Source organism: Pomacea canaliculata, linkage group LG3 (assembly GCF_003073045.1).
Source record: "Pomacea canaliculata isolate SZHN2017 linkage group LG3, ASM307304v1, whole genome shotgun sequence".
NCBI lineage: Eukaryota > Metazoa > Mollusca > Gastropoda > Architaenioglossa > Ampullariidae > Pomacea > Pomacea canaliculata.
In genome coordinates, this window is record NC_037592.1 from 23,593,392 (window position 1) to 23,617,038 (window position 23,647).

At 40.1% G+C, this 23,647-nt stretch overlaps 2 protein-coding genes and 1 long non-coding RNA gene across 6 annotated transcripts; 1 reads left to right on the top strand and 2 right to left on the bottom strand.

Moving 5' to 3' along the window:
* Nucleotides 1-144: 144 nt before the first annotated feature.
* On the bottom strand, nucleotides 145-10,311 carry LOC112558705. Of its 4 annotated transcripts, none has more exons than XM_025229304.1 (9): nucleotides 10,230-10,311; nucleotides 8,053-8,223; nucleotides 7,527-7,689; nucleotides 7,282-7,423; nucleotides 5,927-6,014; nucleotides 5,147-5,260; nucleotides 4,824-4,883; nucleotides 4,286-4,498; nucleotides 145-3,668 (listed from the first exon to the last, which is right to left on the bottom strand). In XM_025229304.1, exons 4-9 carry the CDS (start codon nucleotides 7,318-7,320, stop codon nucleotides 3,487-3,489), a joined length of 696 nt encoding a protein of 231 aa, XP_025085089.1. In that variant the 5' UTR covers nucleotides 7,321-7,423; nucleotides 7,527-7,689; nucleotides 8,053-8,223; nucleotides 10,230-10,311; the 3' UTR covers nucleotides 145-3,486. The 4 variants fall into 4 exon arrangements, with proteins under 4 accessions (XP_025085089.1, XP_025085091.1, XP_025085090.1 ...); XM_025229306.1 differs by having other exon boundaries at nucleotides 8,053-8,153; nucleotides 10,230-10,248; XM_025229305.1 differs by lacking the exon at nucleotides 7,527-7,689 and having other exon boundaries at nucleotides 10,230-10,307.
* A 2,934-nt stretch (nucleotides 10,312-13,245) lies between these two features.
* On the top strand, nucleotides 13,246-18,617 carry LOC112558704. Its single transcript, XM_025229303.1, is given in 7 exon segments — nucleotides 13,246-13,725; nucleotides 15,121-15,213; nucleotides 16,010-16,120; nucleotides 16,459-16,518; nucleotides 17,382-17,594; nucleotides 17,827-17,832; nucleotides 17,835-18,617. Coding segments are annotated over 7 exon segments (711 nt in total). The 5' UTR covers nucleotides 13,246-13,670; the 3' UTR covers nucleotides 18,008-18,617.
* LOC112558708 lies at nucleotides 18,226-21,877 on the bottom strand. The gene is made up of 2 exons (XR_003098226.1): nucleotides 21,237-21,877; nucleotides 18,226-20,220 (listed from the first exon to the last, which is right to left on the bottom strand). It is a non-coding gene; the product is annotated as an uncharacterized LOC112558708 (long non-coding RNA).
* Between the last annotated feature and the right edge of the window lie 1,770 nt (nucleotides 21,878-23,647).

The window sequence follows — 23,647 nt, forward strand, 5'->3', positions numbered from 1 at the left end:
ACAGAAAAACACCAGTGTATGCATGCTCATCTGTGTGTCTGTTATACCGAGGTTTATTCACCTCTTTATTGTACGTGTATTAATATGAGAGTTGTTGAGCTACAAGTAATGTAAGAATGTTTTATAAGTCAAACTTTTTAAAACTACAGCAGCAGAAACACATTTTTAATGGCAAGTGCACTTAACATATAGGACTAGTGGGTACACTTTTTTCCTAATGATTGGGTAAAATTTGGTAGAAGATAACTTTCCAAATATTTAGGTGATACCTACAAACATTACCAGCTAAATGAACACGTAAAAAAATACAGATATTGGGTGAAAGCTGTAGTCAAACGCCAGGACCATATGCTAATTAGGTTCATCCTTGTACAAACTTGACCTTGCATAACTGATAACATTCACTTGCTCCTTTAAACAAAACGCTGAAAAGTTTTTAAAAAATGAAACCACAACAATAATACACTAAAGTATTTACATAGATTTGCCCGATATACACAAAGATTACAGTTATCATCACCTTAACCAATCATGACAATAAAAGGTTACAAGGCATACACATTTAAAGACAAAAATCCTTGGTGCTACCAGCATGCATGGAGAAGCACAAGCTTAATGTCTGTAAGATGAACTTCAAGGTAACTGATGCTGCTCAAGAAATTGAAAATCTAAATAGCTCTTTCCGTTTTATTTTCTTACACTGACCATCAGTGCTAATTGCCTGTGGTGTCCCTCAAGGCTCAGTACTGGGACCAGTTCTGTTAATTTCTAAACCATTTTCATCATGCAACAAGTCTCACCAGGCTTCTCATCAATCATATGCTAACGACATGCAACTGTGCCACTCCACTTCACCTGAGTCTCACTCATCTACTAGCACTATAGAAGCCAGCATTACCAACGTCAAGGACTTTATGGTAAAAAAACACTCGATAAAACGGAAGCCTTTCTATGCTCGAGAAGAAATCAACCTTCACTCATTTGTCCAAATGACAAGGTGGGTAAAACCATCAGCTTTGTGTCATCTGTCAGGAATCTGAAATTGTTGCTGCAGACAGGACTCTTGATAAACAAGTTGAAGATATCTGTCAGTCTGCCACGTGAGATCAGTACCACAGGTGGTTAATTCTTCTGTCCCTTGTATGTTCTCCATGTCTCGTTCTTGTTATGTGCTATGAGCATGCTTCTTACAAGTGTAGGTGCTATACAAATCTTACATTATTATAGGACAGGTCTAGATATATCCTTTTCCTAAACTGACATGCTACTGCTGTTTCTTCTTACAGATTATCAGGTAAAAATTATAATTGCTCTAATGCTGGCCAAAATGACAACAGTCTGACTCCTTAGCACTTTGTTAAAAGGAATCCAACTAGTACACATGGTTGTGGGTTGTCAGGCAGCTCCTGCTTACGAAATATTAAAAACCCTGCTCTCCCCTTCCAGAAATGTGCATTTAAACGCACCAAAAGTAAAGAACACAAAAGAATGTAAGATGAGAAGTAGTTTCCATTGTAGTTCCATACATCAGCTGTTGCACTTTTGGCAAGGTTTTTCAGCAGTTAAAGAATAATGATTTAGTAAATTTTAAGATATGGCTATGAACCTCCAATCCAGAGCTATTGCCAATCCAGTGGCATTTGCTTATATTCATAATATCCATTTTAGTTAAAAGCAGGCCTTGTGCTATTAGCTTGAAAACGCATACACAACATCTCCATGTATTCATAGGTTTGTAAGATTCATGTCCACTCAAGCGTGCGCGCGCACACACACACACACACATATACAAGGCATTGTGCATGGTATGGTCTGATGGAAAAAGGCAAAGCGCGTTTGCATTCAGATCCACAAAAAGATCCTTCAAGATGCTGTTTGTTGCAGGACATAAACTGTTAGATATTAATACATACAGATGCATCTAAAACTTAATATCTCTTAAAGCTCTTTAGCCAATATCTGTGCACTAGATAAAGCAGAAGAAAATTTGCAAAAGCCCAGCATAAGCTTTCCAAAATATCATGCAAAAGGGCACCATCATCATTATCAGTATGTAATACATTAAAACAATATCTATATTTATTCTGATCAACCTAGAAAATAGATCTATAAATCGTCAAGCATGAAGGGATGCCAGATGTCACCCTAACATGTTATTTTAGATTTAAAGCTCATAATGGTATAAGGCTGAAATCTAGTGGAAAAAATATACAGGAAATGATAATACATGACATTTTGTGAAAATGTAAGTTGAGTTCATTACAAATATAGCCAAAATATATCACTTAAAAATTGTATATAAAAATTCATTTGAAAAAGGTTAACTTCAGAGACATTCAAAAACATGGATAATTCTGCTTTACAAAGGCTAATGACAGTAACAGAATCTTGAGCAGGTGCATCAGCTTTGAGTCCCTCATCTTATGAGAAAACTAGGATAGATAACAGAACTCTTAGGAAGTGGGGGAAAAAAAAAACAACCCCAAATTATCTGCAGCCATCATTCAAAACAATTTATGAAAAATGAGAATTCTTGACCAAAATTCTGTACAAAACAAAGGCCCTGCTATTGAAAATGTGTGACTGAAACGCAAATGCAGCAAAATGATGCATAAATGGAAAACAAATAGAAGTGATATATACAGGTTGTAAAATATCAAGCACAAGTAAAATACACGTGGAGTACAGTAAACAGTGGAGCATAGTAAAACAAGTGAAACACTAAAATGATAAATAACCTTAGTGTCATCAACCCCAATAACCACCAATCATGGTAGAAAAAGAGAAATACTATCACAATGAATGACCTTACTGTAATCAACCCAAAGAACCACCAATCATAGAACAGCTCATAAGCATTTCCATTTTCTGCAAAATTTCAATACTGCACCACCTCCAATTGTAAATAACAACCTAAAGGTAGAAATGTATAAACTAAAATATAAAATTTGTTTTTCAGTTATTTGTAATTGTACTAATTTCTTGTATCTAATATGAAACACATGTTTTTGATCCAACAAAAATACACATCTACTGTAGATATTTGAACATGGTACCATGTACCTGTAAAGTTCATAAGGCTCACAGTAAAATTGATCAAAATACTCTGAAACATTTATCATATGCCACATTTTATTGTCACTTCTTAATACTATAGTGCATCAGCATTCTGAATAAGCTGGCTGACTTGAGATAAAAATGTCCAATATTCCTGATACATGGAATCGTGGGTTGCATGTTGGCATAAAACTACATTTTATAAATGTTTTTCCTATGAGCCCTTACTGATATTTAAAGTGCAGACAGGACAAGGCATGGAAAGAGCTATTATCCATGCACATGTGTGTGTATAAATAAAGAGAAAAAGATAAAGAAAGAGAAGTGAAAAGAGAAGACAGATAGAGGAGCGAAGTGAAAGAAAGCAAAAAGCAGCTGAAGGGCCAGAGGCAAGAGAGAACATCTTTAAAGACAAAAATATCATTCATATTATGTAGGTATAAGTGATAGTATACAAATAACAAAGCATCCAACAGCACAACAGCATCCCATCAACATGTACATAGCTGTGGTCACCCAGAAAGCAAACCAATACAGCACAGGGTCGCAGAAGTTGTCTGCTTCTGGATTGGTGCTGAATTTATGCTTCGTACGATAGATCCAAACATTGCCTACAAAGAGAAAAATACTTATCAAAGTAAAATTATAGACACTACAAATAAATAAGCTGTCTTAACATTTGACATAGATATGTGCAAAACAAATTGTAGATTATCGTTAAAAACATAATTAATGCTGCATCATGAAAAGGAGCTTCTTAGGAAGTTAGAATTTAATCCTCTTATTCTGAATGGACATCTTATAGCCATTATGAGGCCAATATAACAAATTTTTCCACATCTTAACACTTTGCAGTTTTATTGTAATATGCCTCACAAATGGTAAAATGGAAAGTTGAAATGCTAACAAAGAAAATAAAAAGAAAAGTCGGCCATACGAGTGACAGCTTAACTTGGGGAATAGATCCTTTACTCAATACAAAAAGCCCAAAAAGCCCCTTAATTTTTATCCAGCTTGTTCTGGCTTCATAGGAGTACATCATGACTAACCGTTTGCCACACATAATGACTAGCATCTGATTCATGGTCTTTACTAAAGCAGCAAAGCTACTGTTTAAAGGATCAGGTAAACATATCTTTAGGACACAAAGCCAGATTTTCAGGTAATCACATCCTGACCTAACCCTAGATAATACCACTGGCCTAATTTTGAAATGCAGAAAGTGTACCTGCTATGAACCAGGCAATCATGAAGCAGTCAACAACAGTTTCTAGGAAGTTAATCTTCCTGCTGTTCTCTTCCTCTGCATCTTGTCCTTCCATCTTGGCCTTACAGCGGCGTCCAATGGCACTCAGATTTCTGGCAGTACTAAAGCAGCCCGCAACAATCAGGTAGATGGGAATGTAACGTTCTGCTGGGCAGTCTCCCAAATATTTTGCACCTTTAAAAAAGATCTTTTTGATTGTATATGAAATTTATGCAGTTCAATATGTTTTCCTTGCATTAGTAACAAGGCTGATAGCACAGTTCATTCACTGATACCATAGAAATACAAATAATTTTTAGAGAGGCACAGCAATCAAGTAGATATCAAAAGACAAGGAAAATATATGTCCTGCAACAGATTCTTAACTTAATGTGTTTTAGATAAATAGTTCTGAAGCCGTCAATCGATCATGTCTACAATTAGGAAAAAAAGTGCTGTTCGGTGTGTTGTATATGTTTCTATTTCACACTACTACTGAGACATAAACTGATTTTCTTACCCATCACAATCATGGCAATGGGGATTGCAAGCATGAAGGCCAGAAATATTGTAAATCCAACTGAAAAAAAAAAACCATTTGAAGGGAAAGGATGTTAGTTGATATTGCATTCAATTATTATAAATTGCCATTTCTACTTATACCATAACTTTCATTACAATAGAGTCATTATAACTTATTTATTTATAGATTCCTTTGGTGAATGGCATTTTGATGCTACAAAGACCACATGCCTGAACAAATCTTTTGAGAAGAAATACTGAAGACAATTTTTTTCTCTAAAGCTACATCTAATAATTATTTTCTGGCAATTTTCCACTTACTTGTTCCTATCAAAAGTGCAAAAACACTCTTTAGGAAATCGCAAAATCCTTTTGATGATTGCCTTGTTGCTTTGATCTTCCCAAAAAGGGATTCATAAGAAGGCGGGGCACCATCTATTAAAAAAAGAAAAAAAAACAAAACCGCTGCAAATATAAAGGCTTTAACATTACTATATATTGATGACAGCTAGCTGGTCTGGAAACCTCTAGATTTAAATTACTGAAGAGATGCAAAAGCAAAAGCATCAGTGGGGGTCTGCTAGTGGGTTTCAATGAACTATGAACTATCATTATCATATTATAAACTATCAAATCAGTGCTACTCAAACCAAAAATATTGTCCAGTGATTTCCCATATTTAGTGGTCCTGCCACTAATAAACAGACAAATTCAACAAAATTATGCTTGTTGACACAAAAACTAACAGGCAAAATATTCCCATAACTTTCTGTAATATTTTCCACCAATTATTCAGGAAGGCCCCTCAAACTAAGTACTCCCATATTAAGAATTAGCTTATTTACGACAAACTTAGATATTCAGATAGCATTCTGTGGCACAGTCTTCCTTCACACCTCTAGCAAATGGAATGAACTATACCAATTCAAAATAGGACTCCTAAATTTATACCATGCCTTTTGCAGTACTCTAGTGCATTAGCATTGTTTTCCCTTTTTAGAGTGAGGGCTAGATGCAGAAAAAAATAATAACTTGTGTTTATTGGATTGCCCTTATAACTAACGATTTGTCATTTGTGGTTTGTCATAGATAGATGCTTACCAAAAGTACTGTTCTGAACATCTTGATAAGAAGGTAGCTCTGCATTAGGCCTGGAGTCAGTGGCATTGTAGGGTGGGGGAGCTTCTGCCTATTTGGTAATAATAATAAAAATAGTTCACTTTCTTTGTGGTGTTTCGTGCCCACTGACTCGCACTGAGATAAATTCAGCGTGCAAATTAAAATGAAGAAAAATGCAGCAAAGACCTGAAGCCATTCTGATCAATACTCTGCACTAAACTGAATGAATCCACAGATCAAAAATAAAAGTGAAGCACACAACTGCTTAATTTCTGTATCATATTTTGTGCGTGTGTGTGCAAGCATGTTCAAAATGTCATAGGGAAATTTTATCTGTCAGTGCTGAGAATGAGCAAGTGCAATGCAAAGTCTTGGTCTTCTTACAGTAGGTGAATAATTATGCAAATACAAACTATAATCAGACTCTAGGGCTAGGATGTTGAAGAAGGGAAGAACTGAGGGTAAGGAAACGGGGGGGAGAAGGATGTAAACAATATCATGATGATGATGACAGACAACACAGATCTGCATGCTGACCATGACTGCACTCGATCCTTCCACCCAAACTGATACTTTCTGACTTGGTGGGATGCTATGAGTTAGAACAAGGGGGAGAGAGTGAGATGCAGGAAGTGTGAGAAATTGAGAGATAATGGAGATAAAAGAGATGATGTGTGGTTTATATATCAAATAACACTTAAGTGCACAGGTAAACTATGCTTGTAAATTTCCTTCTAAGGCAAGCTGTATTTAAAATGGTTGTAATGGTTTTTGAAAAGAATGTTGCATATACTGTGAATTTCTGAAAAGATGTCAAGCTGGCAAAACAGGTTACAACTGTACAGTTCTTATTATGTCAAAGGAAAGCAAATACATCAGAGAATATTGCACAACTACATGACTCATAAGCCGAACCTTTCAGATTTCTATCATGTCGGCTGTAGGCTCTCTAAATTTAGTAGAGTAGAGCAATTAGTTGCTGCTAAAAGTCCCTGACTGCTGCTTTGCATGTAGTTTGCAGAGCTATATGTATGATTAACATGTTTACTACTTCTTCTTCTTGTTACTAATCACCCCCAGTGGAGCAATGTTTACTACCATACATCAGCATTTTTTTTCTTATCACTAACTACAGGATTAATACCATCAGATCGATTCAGACGCAGCAATATAAAAGCATATGAGGTACACATTATCACAGCTGGCCAATCCGTGGCAGCTGGAGCTACACACATACAGCCTAGTTGGCACACTGGAAACAACAGGTCACCATAAACAGCGTACCCATCACAGGTATACATTTAGGGAGTAAACAAACACAGAAACAGTCGCATTACCTCCTTGAGGCTTTCCGCGTAGCCGTGGTTGGCTGCCATAACACTGCTTTTCTATTTGCGACTTGGGGGCGAACAGCAAGGGGAAGCCCCGGGTGGGGGTGGCTGGGGTCTTCCGGAAGTTGCGGTTCAGTAGCGACCGTTACTGCACGCCAGAGAATTTTATAACGAACATTTATTCCGTCACAATGTTAGATATTTCTTGTGCCTTTTAGTGGAATCAGCAGCAAGGACAGAATGCCCCCTACCAGAAAAACAATAATGTGTGGGTTGTCGACCACGTCGGTGTCCGGAGGCAATAAATGATGCGGTGAGAACGTCTATATACCGGCCACGCCTTTTATACTTGCACACTGATGTGGGGAAACACAGCGTGTTTGTATGCTTGCTCGCATGTGCACAATCATGCATCTGAAGGAGAAAAATATTTTAGCTGGCAAAGGATCGATTGCTGTGCAGCTTTCTAGAAGATTTATTTAAAGCAAGAACAGACATGTATATATACCATCGAGTCGACTTCACCAGCCATCGACATATCTGAAGTATTATAATTCATAGTGGGCAATGTGGGGAACGGAGATAAGAGTTAGTGAGAAGTACAGGGTGTATCTTTAGTTTTCCTACACGACGGATATAAGTCAGCCTCGTAAACAGCCATCATATAGACTTATAGACTGATGAAACATGTGGACAGGGGGAGTGTCTCTCCCCCGGCCCATTCTGGATTTATAAACGGTACGTTCATCAGTGAAGTAGGTTATTCCCATTACTCACAATTTGTGCAGTCAACAGCCGAGTATAGATGGTCGTCTGCTTTGCCGATGACTTCAGCCCTTTATCCGGGTTCAGGGTCACATCGTGTGCATGTGGCTCAGCTGCGGATGCAGAGAAGACGGCAGTAGCAACGAGGGAAGGCTGATTTAGCGTGTGCTATCTGTAACAACTCTAATAACACACATCACATACCCTGGCTGAAGTTGGGGTAATCTTTCAAATGACACACACCGATCACAGTTATATTTAGCACAAGCCAGACATATAGTCAACATGTGTCAACATATAGTCCACATGTGTCAATGACGATATTGTTGTTGTTGCTGAACATGTAAATAAAATAATCCATGCAAGCAATATATACACAGCTGGTGACATTCTTCGATTAATGTGGACCTGAACTGACTAAAGACTTAACACGCAGGTAAATTAAAGGAGAAGGAATATTTATCATCCGCGAGCAGATCGAGTGCATGTCACCTGCGTACGAGTAGCAAGTATAATATTTTACTGTGCGTGCTGGTTGACATGGACATTATTAATGTAATCTACTCAGTCAATATCCTAATAGAGACTGCGTCGCTTAAATACGAGCTACAAGATCATATACTATGGGCTGCAGGAAGAATCATATAATTTTTTATGCTGTGTCATCGTCATAAGGGTTTTAGCAAAACAAAGTCTTTTCATGTCTATTTAACTCGTGAGTTTGTCTCCCATTTCTGTCTTTTTATTCTTTTGTGCGTGCGTGCGTGCGTGCGTGCGTGCGTGCGTGCGTGCGTGCGTGTGTGTTGTTACATATTACAATTAAGAACCTAGGTTGTCGGGAACGGTTATCCCCCACACAATTAATGCTAATAATTACCGACTCGATATCGTAAAAAGAAACTATTATAGAGTGGAAACGGAAAGACTAGGAACAGAAATGTCAACCCGTGCATGATGCTTCTTTTTCAGTGTGATTTACTTGGAAACTAAACGTTTCCTCAGGATGCATCTTGCTAAAGATAATAAAAACAGACGAAATTAAATAAACAAGTTAAAACTGTGAGAGACCTGACATTTCTTTTAATAGATTTAATTGTTTATATCTGTATTGGGAAAAACTTTGCGGATAACGTAACTACCGAAACACAAAGAAATGGGAGATAACAAGCTGTACTTCTTTTATGTGGCTTACCTCCCTTGGATCGGACTCTATGCAGACCAATAATTATAAATGAAAGATAGCAGACAGTAAACAGTGAGGTACGTGTAGACACTGAACAACATAAAGATGAGGTACAAGATAACAGCCAGTAAGCAGTGAGGTATATACAGACACACTGAACAACATAATGATGAGGTACAAGAGTAGAGCGTAAATCAGTTGATGAATGTATGGAGGGATGCAGATGCTCTAAACAGAGTCAGATGGAAGCGTTACATGATGCTTAGCATGACAGACAGTATTGCCATGGAGTTAAGAATAGTAATTCAGGGATAGTACTTTGTGAACAGATATGTTTTCGGAGGTTGAATGTAGCCTTGTAGTCAGAGTGGCGAATGTAATGTGGAAGAGAGTTCCACTGCTTAGCAGCACAGTGGAGGAAGTTCGTCGGAGTCTGATGAGGAGCGAAGGTTTGGGGCAGGAGGGTGGACAGACAAGATTTCAGTAAAGTAGTGGGGGGGAGGAGCCTTTAAAGAATAAATAGCATAGAGGTGAGAGCTTGTAGTCTATTCTACTGTTAACTGGTAGTCAGGAAGAGAATGAAGAGGTGTTGGGTGAGGTGAAGAGTTGTCACTAGAAAGCTCGGCACAGCATTTAGGTGGTCCAAATGCTAAAAGGTATATCAAAAACATGACTCTCCATTAGGCAAAGGGAACGGTTACAGTCCGCTTTGATAAAGGTTTTAATCAAAAGCGAGGGGGCCCTAGGCAGATGCACGGCCCTGGTAGTAACTAAATCGAAGTGACTATGTACTTCCAAAGTAATTAACCTAGCTGTGGTCTGTACCGATGGCTCCACGTTTAGTAGCTAGCTAAGTTATGCAAGCCTTCCATGGACTACTATATGCACAATTAGCAACCTTTCCCCAGAAAAGTAATCCCCACTATTCTAATAACAAAATCAACACCATTAAAAGTAAAAGCAAACCAAAAGCCTAAAAAACCTAACAAAAAGCAAAAACACAAACCCCAAAGCACCAGAACAACGGAAGACGCCACAAGAATGAAAAATTGCTGAAGGCTGACAATTTTGTATGTGTGTGTTGATTATTTTTCGTCTTCTATCATGGCTTATCTTGGCTCAGAAGATTTTGATAACATTGAGACGTCACAGTATGGGATTTCCCGTAGTTCACACTGCGGCAGCTGACCTTGGTAACCTGCCAGTGCGTCGCAAATAGCTTCGGAGGGAAAGAGAAGAGGAAGGAAGGCACGGAGGTGCAGCACACAGGAAGGCAAACACACTGAAATATCACCCCAAGCTTCGCTTTCATTCGAGAGTCGGAGTAACTGAAGGCCATCGCTATCTTGTAAGTGCATATGCCATTTTTGGCCTATCGTTCATGCTAATTTTTTTTTTAAATCGTAAAATGCAAACAAATGTTACGTAAAGGTACACACAGATCGCAAAGCGACGCATTATGCAATGTTGTATATGTATTTGAAGCCATAACTACGACATAATTCACATTCTTATCATTACCATGATACATGCAGTGTTTCGAGACGAGTGCGGTTATTACTACAAAAAACAAAACAAAACACAAAAAACGACAGGAACGAAGAATTAGAAGAAAGCTATAACCGGGGGTTAGCGAGCGGGGTCAACACTTGCGACTAAGAGTGACGGGGGCAGCACGCGCTGCCTCGTGATTCTGCATCACGTACTGCGCAGGTATAGCACGCCATGCTGCTCTTCTTGTGCCGAGACACTATTCTAGACGTCAACAGGGCTGTAGGCACGTGATCGTCAGGGCTACAAAGAACCTTTCACAGATATACATATGGTTTGAAAGACTTACTGCAGCTGGCTGGCTTAATCTAGTCTGTTTTCGTATGTGCTGTTATATTTGTCCGTTACCAAACAATAATACAGCTTTTAAAAAATGGGAAAGGGATATTATGGTGTACGAAGAAAACGAAAGTAACCATTGCCCCCGAAATTGTATTACTGGACTGTATAGTATTGCTGGCTGACGATTTTTTCCCCCAGTTAACTACTAAAACGAGGCAGGTGTGTACATAGCTTCCGGTTTAGTCATATTCATTGTTAAGGCTCGCCAAGACTAACAGCGGAGAACTTCGCAAGAGGCTAACGTTGGTCTTGGTAGACAGACAGCAGTCCACTTATACACGTCCGTGATCCGACTCCATCGACCGGTACGTGTACAGCCGGCGTTGATAATGTACAAATCGTTTGAAGCCGAGGCTTTGAGTCGAAGCTGACATGACCAGATGGCTGTTAGCGCATCTTCTAGCCAGATCCTCACCTTATCCGCCATTGTCATCCCGTCGTCTGAAGTCTAGAGAGCGGCAGCTTTGTGTTGAAAATGTAGACCATTTGATGTCCCTTTTTTCTGTAGCAAACATGCCGCGCTATTTTTATTTATTTTTTTTGCGATGAATACCGGCAAAACTAACATGTCCCTGTGTTTATTGACTACGTTCGGTGTGGCTCAGAAGCTGTCACACCAGACCTGCCCATACCTTAGCTTATTTGTTGTCAGTCTTCGTGAGGCTGGGCGTGTACTGGAGCTTAACATTTATCCAGTCAATAGAAGCTCTTGGCAACTCGCTCACACCACGCAAGGTTCATTAGAACTGTTTTCACCAGCAGCAATGTCCGTTATTTGCTGCTGGTCATTCGTGAGCAACGACAACTTCTGACAATGACAATGCCATGATCCTTGTCATTGTCATCCGTGAGCGCGACTGGAGATAAAGATGTTTTTAGCAGCAGGAAAAACACTCAAAGCACATGCAAAGTGGTGTATAGCAGGATTTTGAATCGTTTCATCTGAGTAATGCCAAGAAAAGGCTTAAAAAAGTCGTAAGAATGTTTAGCAATAAAAGCTTTAGAAGTTATAGCACTAGTGAGTGCACCGAAGTTTCATTACAATAAAACAATTACTAAAAAAAAGTGCTTCTTTTTCCTTGCATCCATGCGTGAGAGAATCAGCTTCACCCACAACTTTCGGCAAGGCTGATGGTTATTAGGACTGCAGACAGGACAGAATCATGTATATGTACTGTTGTGCTGTTTCTTCTTTACTGACAGAGCTGGCCTATATCACACATCGTTGATAGAACCCGGTTTTGGCCTTGTATAGTTCTGCTTAAGAACTTAAAAAAGCTTTCATTACGGGAAATGTTTACAGATAACCAAAGTCCTGTTTGTCGCTGGATTGGCAGACACTATGACTCGTGTTGTCCCCCCGCCCTTCCTCACAAACCAAGGTCAGTTGGTCGGGATTTTTCTCACTACTTGTGACAACAGGTGGACAACATCCAGCCAGACGTGTTTTATAGGCGTAGTAGGGTGAATTTGTTTCTAATGATTGGGTGAGGATAAGTGTTAGATACTGTTTAACAAATTTGAGTGAATATACGCCTCTCGTTCTTGACATCACTACACACAGAAAGAGGCCAACAAGAAAGACGCCATGGTTGTCCATAGAGATGTTTATGTTGCCAAGGCTACAGCCAACAGGAAAGCTAGGGCCATACATTAATTAGACGTGTCCGTGAACAAATATGAAGACACGAATTAAATCTATTTCTTTCTGTGCATCGTAGAGATGCGTTCATCTGATTTTAAGAAAGAGTATCATGCACCTAGCTTTGACCATTCATTATGAAATAAATTGCACCCTACTAGTCCTTTAAACTCGTTTCGCATGTCCCGTGACCACGACAGCAAAGCTGGTTTGGGGTTGATATGAGGTCCTGTATTGTTTCCGTGCAGCACCGGGTTTTTGCATATTAGTTACCTCAGAGCAGCAGCTTAGTGAAGTCGGTCATCTCATCTTTATCACATGCAAAACGGCTTGAGATCTTAACACTGTAAGTGGACGCCTGCTTTACCCGTCCTCTCCTTTCTTTTTAAACTGCAAATCTGTTCAGCCTCACAGTTACAAAATCACATTTTCCATTATTTATTTAAAAGTAGGCCGGTGACTTCATTGTACTGGGAATAAGTGTGTCCTGACATGGAGTTAGTGACTGTGGTGATAGTCTGTCACAGACGCTGAACCGGAATTTTTTGTAGGAATTGTTGGGAAAGACACGGGTAAGCCAGGTTGTGCTGTGGGAAGCTCCACACCAATAGTGAATCTTCTTGGTCTTGGGGTCTGACCCATCTAGAGATAGTGGATAAGTCAGGCTTTGCTGTCGGAACTGTCATTTTGCAGAGGACACGGGTCTTGATGTGGGGACTGTCACAGACAGACGAGTCATGTTTTGATGTGGGAAGTGCCATGCTGCTACTCGCTGGTTCGAGCAAAGGAAGTGTTGTTTCTCTTTGTGAACTGTTTCCGCTGATAAGACAGAGGAACGGATACGAGTTGCTGTTTTATGGCAGGCGCTGAACGCTTGGTGACCGACTTTTTTTTGGTGGTCAAAACATCAAGATGGCGGAACTGTCGCCTCGCCATGAAGAAAGCGCAGGAGGATCTGGAAAGCGAGGTGACTATATTCCCGACACTTTTCCTGATTATAGTTTTGTTCTTAGTGTCATTTGGTGTCACTGAAACAGACCAAGAACAATGTTGCACGTTTGTGAGCAGTTGTTGCAGACTTGCCAGAACTCTTTACGGTTAAATTAAATGGTGCAGAAACATCCCCCAAAACTTAAGCCATCCTCCTCTTAACAAAGGTTTTCCATGTTCTTAGTTCTGCGCTCCTGTGTGTCTTTATGTCACATCGCATGAAGGTGTTTAGGAAAGGTCAGGATAACTTGTCAACTTTAAGAGGATTGATGGTTTTAGATGTTTAATGACGACTCAGCAGCCAAGCATAGATTACAGGGAAGTAGTAAATACTGGGCACATCACTAAACCCCAGTTGTTCATGGTAAAGTTCCTGTTAGCAGGCCAGTGAAGATCGGTGGCCGTGGCCAACAAAAGAAAGGCTGGGTGACTAACATGAAGAAGTGAATTGGTTGTTAACTGAGGGACCTTTTCATGACTGACCCCTCTGGAGGTCTCCATCAGATCTCCCCAACGACTGGTGCCACCGCTGCCACTGAAATGAAATGAATGAAAATAAACATCGTGGGCTGTGGGCTCAGATTTCGAACCCGACACACGTCGCTTCTCTGTGATAATGGCCGAACTTAGCTAACCGTGGTACAGCCTCGGCGATGACACCGACAACCAGCTGTGGACACTCCGTCAGCAGCAACATGCGCCACTTAATATAAATGATAATATAATCACAATGCGAATCAATATTTTTAATGAAAACTGATGACCGACTGTTACAGATATTATATCAAACCTAAAAGTGTTGAACAACTGGGAATGTTTCTGCAGTAGTTGTGCCTCGAGTTTGTGTTTATTAGGGTGACTGTACATACAACAAGCTCTTATTGCAGAATTTTTGTCGGAAGTGCTTAGACAGCATGTTGAGAGTAACACAAAGCATCCTCTTAAAGTGTTCGTAAAATATAGCACAGTATAGAAGTTCTTAAAATATCATCAGTTTAGCTAGCCCAGGATCAAGAATAAAGGCGGAAGTGAGCTTTCGCTGTTATATATTACCATAATTATTTGGTATATAATGCGTACTTGGCTTTCCTGTTCCCGGGTCACAGTTACTCTAGTGAATGCATGCGCGCGCGTGTCAACGGCTGAATGATTTTCAGTCCAGTTAAAAAAAAAGTGACTTCAACTGCTAGTACTTTGTGATGTGAGTGGCTTCTTGTGCGTGATGGAAGTACAGTCTTCTTTGAGCCAAAGAAAATATTTTCCACAAAAGAGAACACGTTTTGAAATGTCATAGCGATATTTTGTGAGTCATTGACCATGCTTTATTTTATTTTTTTTTCATTTGGAATGTAATACATCTTTCTGATTGCAGAAACGCCTGTCAAAATGGCGGAACAGCCTACAGTTGACCCCGAGAAGGGCACTTCCGCTGGTACTGACAAGACGCGCCTGGTGCGACAACAAGGTAATATTAACGACATAATTGAAGTACATTTATCGATATAACTTCAGGTGTTCATCCAGGTGTTCTGTGTTTTTAGGCGAGATAAAGCCACCAGCAGTTGCTGCAACTTACCTTGTAGAGGTGTGGTGGCTTGTTGATCCACAGAGCGATGTCGGCGGGAGTCTTGTGCTCCTGGCAGGTCTAAGCAAACTCAACAGGTCTGTCAGGGGAGAGGCCAGACTAAAATGTTGCATCCTGACCCTCCAGGTTGGGGGGTGGGGTTGATTTTGGCTAACAACCCACGTGTAAAAAAAAAGCTGTTACATAAACTGCAGCAGTACCACAACAGGGTCTGGTCGGCAAAGTTCCTTTCTAGAAGAGCTTAAGACGCGGGCTGGTGAAAGTCTTCGGGAAGCCAGCTCGCCGACTCGTTTTTCTTATCATTTACTAACAACATATTGTGTCGCTGGTCACACTATGACACTGTGGCTTGAAAAGATGAATTTGAAGTACATTTATTGATATAACTTTAGGCTTTCCTGCAACTGTTCTATATTGTTGGACGAGAAAAAGCACGCTGCTGTACAGCAGGCACGGGCCCTAGAAAAAGACGTTTTTGCGGAACCTCAAAACCCTCTTGCTTCTTCAGCATGTCCATTACTGGGCAACATTCAGGAGCAAAGTCGTGTTCCCATACGACACAGTACTGTGTAGGTGCAGTGAAGTCATCTCTACACACACAATGATCCATTGTCTTCTCAACGATGAAAGTATGTTGCTCTACGATCGGTCGTGATCTCTGATTCTCTTCGTGCAGCATCGCCGCCTTCCTACGAGTCCCTGTACGGACGAGTGAAATCGGCCAAGAGCGAATCGTCCGGCTTCGTCAGCTTCATGAAGTCTGCCTTCCTCATCCTTGTCGGCACAGGTAGTTCGTCTTTGCCTTCTGCTTCACAAGACTTCTTGATATCTTTTCCGAAAATATTTCTATATCGTCTATGCATCCTAAACAATTAACATTAGCAAAACAAAGAACAAAAAACAAAAACGGACAGACAGACGGAACAAACCTCAAATTTATCAATCAGTCGACCAAGAGATGGGTCAGACAAGTGTGTGTGTGTATATCCACAATCTATCGAAACAAATTGATGCTGTTTGTGTTTGCGTGAGAGAAAGAGACGGAGACAGAGTGGATGTGATGATGGGCCTGTCAGGGTTAATGTGTTAACCATGGGTTAATATTGAAGCTGTTTTCATCCCCAGCTGGCTGTACCTTTCTTCTTGCGTTTTTTATGGCCATTCCCATCGCCATGATCGTCATAGGTGAGTATTTTATTCACACATCATTATTACTAAACAAACATTTGGGAATATGAAATCTCTTTTCCCTCTGCCTTACCTTTCCTAAGTCTAATGCATCACCAAGCCCCCTTCCATACTTCATCCCAGTGAGCCTTACTGAGTGACCGCACACGGGACTGGAGGTGAAAGTTGAAAGGCAGTTACATGATTCCATCACGAAAGGTTAGAAGACACCAGAAGTCTAGAGAGAAGCTTAACTTTGCTGTTCCTGTTAGCGATAGTAGGAACGACTCGAGTGACAAACAAGGGAAGGACCTTGCTGATGGTTTTGTGATGGAAGATGCTCCTGAAGTAGGACACAAAAGGCATGCTCACACGTGCTGTTTCTTAGACTGAGATCAAATAGCGGGTGGCATTATTTTATCGGTATGTGCATTGCTTGACTTTACGCCTGTGTGTGTGTGTGAATACTTATGAGGTAGTTGTGAGGTGAATGATGTGCTGTTTGCCAGTTGGTCCATCACCTCGACGCTGCCTAACTTAACGCTCTTCATGATGTTAAAAGCATTACACGTCTGGCTTTCACGAATTTCTGACATTTTGTCTTTTTAGAGAGAGAGATAAAAAGGGTTCACAAAACTTTCACATAATAACTTAAGACTTTCGTCCAATGAACACTCCTTCTGTCATTTAATATTTCTGAACTAAAATTTACGGGTAACTCTGTGCTGCTATGAACTAGCTGAATTTCTGGAAACCTAGGTAATTGAATTTGCGAAAAATGTCCTGTTTGTTTGAACGCATTCAAGACACATAAAAGAATGGACACTTGGGAAAAGACTGTTGATATTACGTGTGTCATATATGTAAAAATCTTTCTTCAGGTGCGTACTACTTACATGACTGCCCCGCAGAGCGCTACATCCCCATCTACCTGGTGGTGGGAGGCTGCTTCGCCTTTTTGCGGATGTTCATTTCCGTGGGGTTAAGGATTAGAAGGGCTTGCAACCCGCGGGAATCGGACGAAGACCGGGAGGAGATAATGAACCCTCTGAACTCTTTGCTGGACTGTTTTCAGATTGCTTGGTTCATTGCAGGTACGAATTAATGCGGTCTGAACAGAAACGGGATTTGTTTTCCTGCCCATTTTCGGGTATTTTTAAAAAAAAATATAAATGAAGAGAGGCCAATAAAAGAAAATGACCACAACAAGTCAAAATATTTGATGTTATGTTATAGATTATTGGAGAATCAACATCATATGCTGTTCTTGTTTTTGTTACATTAATTCAATTAATTTGATTACAAATTTCTTCTGTGATCTTCTAGGCAATGTTGGATTTACCGTACCTACGGCAAGTTCAACGGAACGGACCAGACGTCGGAAAACTTCTGCGATCCGACCTTGTACTACTTCGCCTTCTGGCTGACCACCTCCGTCTACATCTTCATGGCACTCGGCTTTTGCTGCGCCTGCTGTTTCGGCATCTGTGCCCAAATTATCATGTAGGAATGGACTGCAACATTCATAAAATATCATTGCTCCGATATCCGACCATCGATCTTTTTCGTCCAAAGTATATTTTTTAGGGGGTGGTCTAAAAAGTACTTTGATCAACATTTCTCTCAAAAAAAAATATATATACGAATCTTTTAATAACTCTGTATACATATTTATACATACATATTTTTATATATTTGTGTGCGTGTGTGTGTGTGTGTGTGATTTTTTAAAATTCTTGTTGTTACTATACTATAATTTTTTGCATCATCAATATTTTTATCACATTGGTCTGGAATCTTTGCTTACTATTCCAATCTCAGAAACAGTGTAGAAATCATACTTACCAAACTGATACTATATTTAACTGAACATTTTGTAATGAAGAGCAAAACTGAAGCAAAAATGCGTTGCTCAAGACTTGCAGGGGTCATTACCCTTACATATTTAACCGTTAGGCATATGGAGTGTTCGTTTTTGAGAACTTGAAATAAGCATTACATGCCTAATTAGTCCAACAAGGAGCTGTCTGGGTCTGGTTTGAAAACTCTAAATCGGCATTACATATATGTTAATTTAAAAAAATTAAAAATGTAATAAAACAGTTTTCTGCATCTTGGATATGGCAGTCATCCTTATTTTCAAACTAAAGGTTAATTCAACTAGCATATAAATAATATTTCTGACTTTCTTTGTCGTCGTAACCTTTCTGGTCGTAAAAAAGCCATGTAAGTGTAAACATTGGTTTTGGTGAAGGAAAGGGGATGCAGGTAATAAACCTGATGTTTTACAAAAAGTTTGAAGAGAAAAAAAGTGGGGTGGGCAGATGAGTAGATGAGTGATTTGCAGGGTGGTGTGTGGGTGTGAGCGTCTCGTGCGGCTGCAGGTAGCGGCGTTATTAAGAAACTCCAGTAGCTCGAATCCTATGAGTGATGGCTGCTGTTTAGAAGAAAAAAGGAATAATAACATTTTGTCAACGGAAGAATTTGTGACCCGACAACACAGAAGTTTGGTTGGAAGCCCCAAAAAAGCTGATCAGGATCAACTTTGTGCAGTTTTATTATTATTATTCTTATTGCGAAAATCAGTTCCTTGGTAATTAAACTAACGCAAATACACGGATGAATTAAAATAAAGGTTAGAAATGGTCTTAAAATACATTTTAATCAAGATACGCAAGACGATCAATCCATATTTTTTTCAGAAAAATGAAATTCAATCGCTTTTGATTACTGTGTCCCTGTCAGAATTCTGTAATGTTATACCTTACCAGAGAGGCCGGTCTACATTTTTAATCACCATAATTACCGATTTGAATATTAATCTTACGAACATTTTTCAAAAGTTTATGAGTAAGCAAATCTGGTCGTTGATCTCCGAACCATCCAGTCGGATAATTTAGGGACTTGTTCTGGGTAACAAGAGCGTATATGCTGATTGGAGTGTAGTAGACTTTTCTTCCAGTCACTGACAGTTGCATTAAGAACACACCCAAATTTGAACCCCACCCACCACCCAATTGTGCACCTTCTACTATCCAAAGAACAAAAACAAGGCAAACCTTCATGTATTTGCCTTTAATACAACTTTGCTGTTCGCTTCACACAAAATACAATCCCCCCCCCCCCTTCTATCGCTTGGTAAATAACAGCAAAAATCATTATTTCTTGAGATAATTTTACAAATAGGAATGATGTGAAATGTATGCTTTAGTGATATGGTATTGACTACACTTGTAGTGCACATAATATGAAATGATATGTAGTGAGAATGTTACGTAACTGCATACGCTTGTGGCGAAATATGGCATATTATTTAAACAGCGAGAATGATATGCAATGATATGCACTTACAATATCAATGACGTGGCATATAATATGGTAATACACGTATGGAGAAACGACACGAAATGCTACACTACGGGCAACAAACAACTTCAGGATGAAAATGGAAAGAGTCACGCATAATAAAAGTCATCGTCCTGCTAATACCATAGTCTGGCTTTAACTCATTTACAATCCTTTAACTGATTGCACAAACCACAGGGAAAGTCAATTAGTCCAGCGAAAAGACACATGGCTGGGTAAACCTGGGCGTCTCATCCCTCCTGCGACGATTGCCTTTCATCTATTGTACCACGCCGTGAACCACCATCTTCTCTTTTGCCTGGTTGTCTCCCTTAGACTGGCAGCAGCAGTCATTTGTAGTTTCCAGGTGGTTGCCTGGAACAGTACATCCAGTCTTGGCGATAAAAGTCTAAGAATAATGAAAGCGGTCCGTCGTAGATTTCTGTGGGGGCTATGAAGGTGAAAACTCACTAAAAGAAAGAAATGTATTGCGGTATTTATCACACAAATATTGCGGGAGTGTCCCGAAGTGCGCATGGGTGGTCCGATAAAGTGAGGTGCTAGGTTCGGATCTCTTCTCCGGCAAACTATCAGAATATGACACATGTTTATGAAGCCTGAGTTGGGAGAGGGAAATGGGAGGGGTATCCAGACACTTCCCTTTTTGCAAGTCTATATACTCTTAACGTGAATTTTCCTGAACATGAACTGTTTGGTATAAAGTAAAGCAATAAAATAACCACTAAACATTAAGAGAGAGAGAAAGAAAGAGAGAAGAAGCGCGACCAGCTAGATGTGTGTCCTCGTGCATTGTTGTAACTATTCACGGTTCAAATTCCAGTGGCTCCTGTATTTGTTCACATAGGTAGAATTGCGTGTTCAAGCGTGGGTACAATAGCGGCACGTTCTGGGAACGCCACGTGTCGTGTGACGTAAGCCCACATATTGCATCACATCGTGACGCAGTGAGAATTGTAGATTTTCTTTTGGCCATTGAATTTTGATCTGGGAGAGAGGGTAGCTGTGCGATGTGATGTGAGCTAATATATTATTTAATCCAGATGGGAATTGCAATTCCGTAGTTAGTCGGTGTCACCTTAGCAATCACCTTAGCTACCTAGTTGCTAATGTCCTGATTGGTCAAACAGATAGAAGGAAAAGCTTTAGACATCGTATTTATTTTATTTTTCTCTTTCCTTTCTTTCACTATTCCATTTCTTTCGTGTTAAACATTAAATGTGTCAACTGTTGTCAGGAACTTTTTGTCTGAAAAAGTAGAAGAGTGCCGCGAGCGAGTTTTGCATGCAGATGTTTATTTACGCTCGCATACATTCATAACACACAAAACGTTACAAATTTAGCAGTCCATCAAGGATGCTGATAATACTCACGGTTTCCTATACATCAAATATTTTTTTTAATCCACTGTCTTGGAATATCACTCTTGGCACACAGTAATTATCACCCTTGCTCGCTCGTCGTTATCACATCCGCGGAAAAGTTTACTTCAGTCAACGTCGTCCAGTCACTTTACCCACTTGTACAAACAGTAAGACTGCTGGTCATTTTGAACAAAAATTTAGCGAAGAGCATAGTCATTGAGGCACCAAGATAAATTCTTCCTTGGGTATCGTTGGAGTGACTCGGTTCCACTTCTGCTTATCGTAGGGGAGCTGCAGTGGAGGTGCTGGGCTGGGGTAGGCTACACCCATTAGGACTGACTCCACATACCTATAAAACTCTGCACTCTTCTGTTTGTTCTTGTTGTTGTTATTCTTCTTGTTCTTCTTATGTCTCTTCTTCTCCTCCTTCTTCTTTTTCTTCTCCTCCTGATTCTTCTCCTCCTCTTCTTTTTCTTCTCCTCCTGATTCATCTGATCCTCCTGATTCTTCTTCTTCTGATCCTCCTGATTCTTCTGTTGCTTCTCTTCTGTTCCTTCTCCTTCTTCACCCTCCTTTTTTTCTGCAGCCTTATCCGCCATCGGACAGCAGAATCAGAATGTTATTCGTTTGTTAGGCCAGATGATTTTCGACTGGTCGTCTCTGACGTCAAAATATTTTGACCTCATATGCATACAGACCATTAAATTGACGTCATTCCCACACAGTCGCTGTAATAAAGTTGCTGCTATAAATAGTAGTGTTAATGTGTGTACTACTTTAAGAGAGACACAAACAGAGCAACAAAAGAAGGCAAAGAACTTACTGAGAGAATGGTACACAAGAACTTATATCGTATCTTACTTCAAGAGCAATCATTATCATTGTCCGAATGTCGTCGAACGTTTGACCAATTTGTAAGTCAAAGTCACAGGAAACCGATGATTTGTGAGCAAACATTCGGGATATTGGGCCTTTGGTCAACATGCCGAGTCAAGCTGTTTAGCAAGACAATGTCGATACGCTGGATTCTAGGGGCTATCTGGAGGTTCGACACTTTGATATTTCCCGGTAAAAACGAGCTTAAGACGCTACCCAAACAACCAGATGCATCTTGCCAGTTACTGTGAGTACATTGTGTGTGACGAACGGTACAGATTTGTGGAACGAAAGCGGACCGATAAAACCACTGGCCATTTCGAAGTTCCAAGTTCGGTTGGTGTGGGGTAAAGGAAGTCGAACAATTGAGGAGGGAGCGGTCAAGACAGAATGAAAGGCTCGTAATTCTTTTTGCAGCGGTGGACATAATGATCGTCACGTGCAAGGTGTTCATTAGCTCCTGACAGACACAGTCAAGGGAAGTAATAAGCGACCCTTGGACAGTGGTTTCGGCAAGAGCGCGTAACTCGTGATTTGTATCTCGGGCTCTTTTCTCTTCCCATCGCAGACGTAAATTGTCTGGCTCACATCGCCTGCTTCCTCCCTTCCCCGCTCATTCCCCCTTTCTCTCCATCACCCCCACTCCACAAGTGTCTTTATCTCTGTTTCTTTCTCTATATATTGCTGTCTATTTCAAGGTCTTTCTGTCTCTCCCTGTTTCTCTTTCCTTGTTGTGTGTGTCTCTCTGATTTCGGCCGTTGCGGTATTGGCTTCGCATCTCCACCACGGAAAAATTCTATCATTTTTCACGCCGCTTCCAGACTTTCTTGGAAATGTTTTTTGACATTGTCCAGACAGGGTACCGTGATATGCCCTTTGAAGCAAATCTTGTTCAGTATGCTTGTCAACAGCAGCGCTTCTTCACCCTCACCCTACCAATGAAGCCATCCTTGGAACAATTTTTATCCATTTACAGTCAATAGTAGCATGGACGTGCATAGGTGGACTGCTGTCTGTCTGCCAAGACCAACGCCTAGCCTCTTGCGAAGTTCTCCGCTGCTGGTCTCTGCGAGCCTAAACAAAGAATGTGACTGAACCGGAAGCTTTGTAGTATCGTGCCTCGTTTTAGTTAATCTGAAATGTGAATAAACCGGAAGCTCTGCCAACATAATATTATTAGCTGCAACTGCGTCTCAAAAATACGCGGCTAAATATTCCCACTCCTTCCTTTTTATAGCAACACTTAGTACAAAGAACTTGAAACTGGAATGAAAAAAGAAACGGGTGCACGGTGTGCCACTCACATGATTATTGTTCGACCCTTCTGCCTGACGTTGCGAAGCGACAATTGCTTTTGCGATTTCGTGCAAAGTTTGCCAAGTGCTGTGGAGAAAAATCGATTTAATAAATTTCTCAGAATGTCTATAAGACTGCAGAGAAAAATCATGAACAGCTGCAGATAATTTGTCGTGTGGGATATTGCACATAAATCAAATTCGAGTTTCAAAATTTTTTTTGATGGTCTGATTTTTCAATAAATCTTA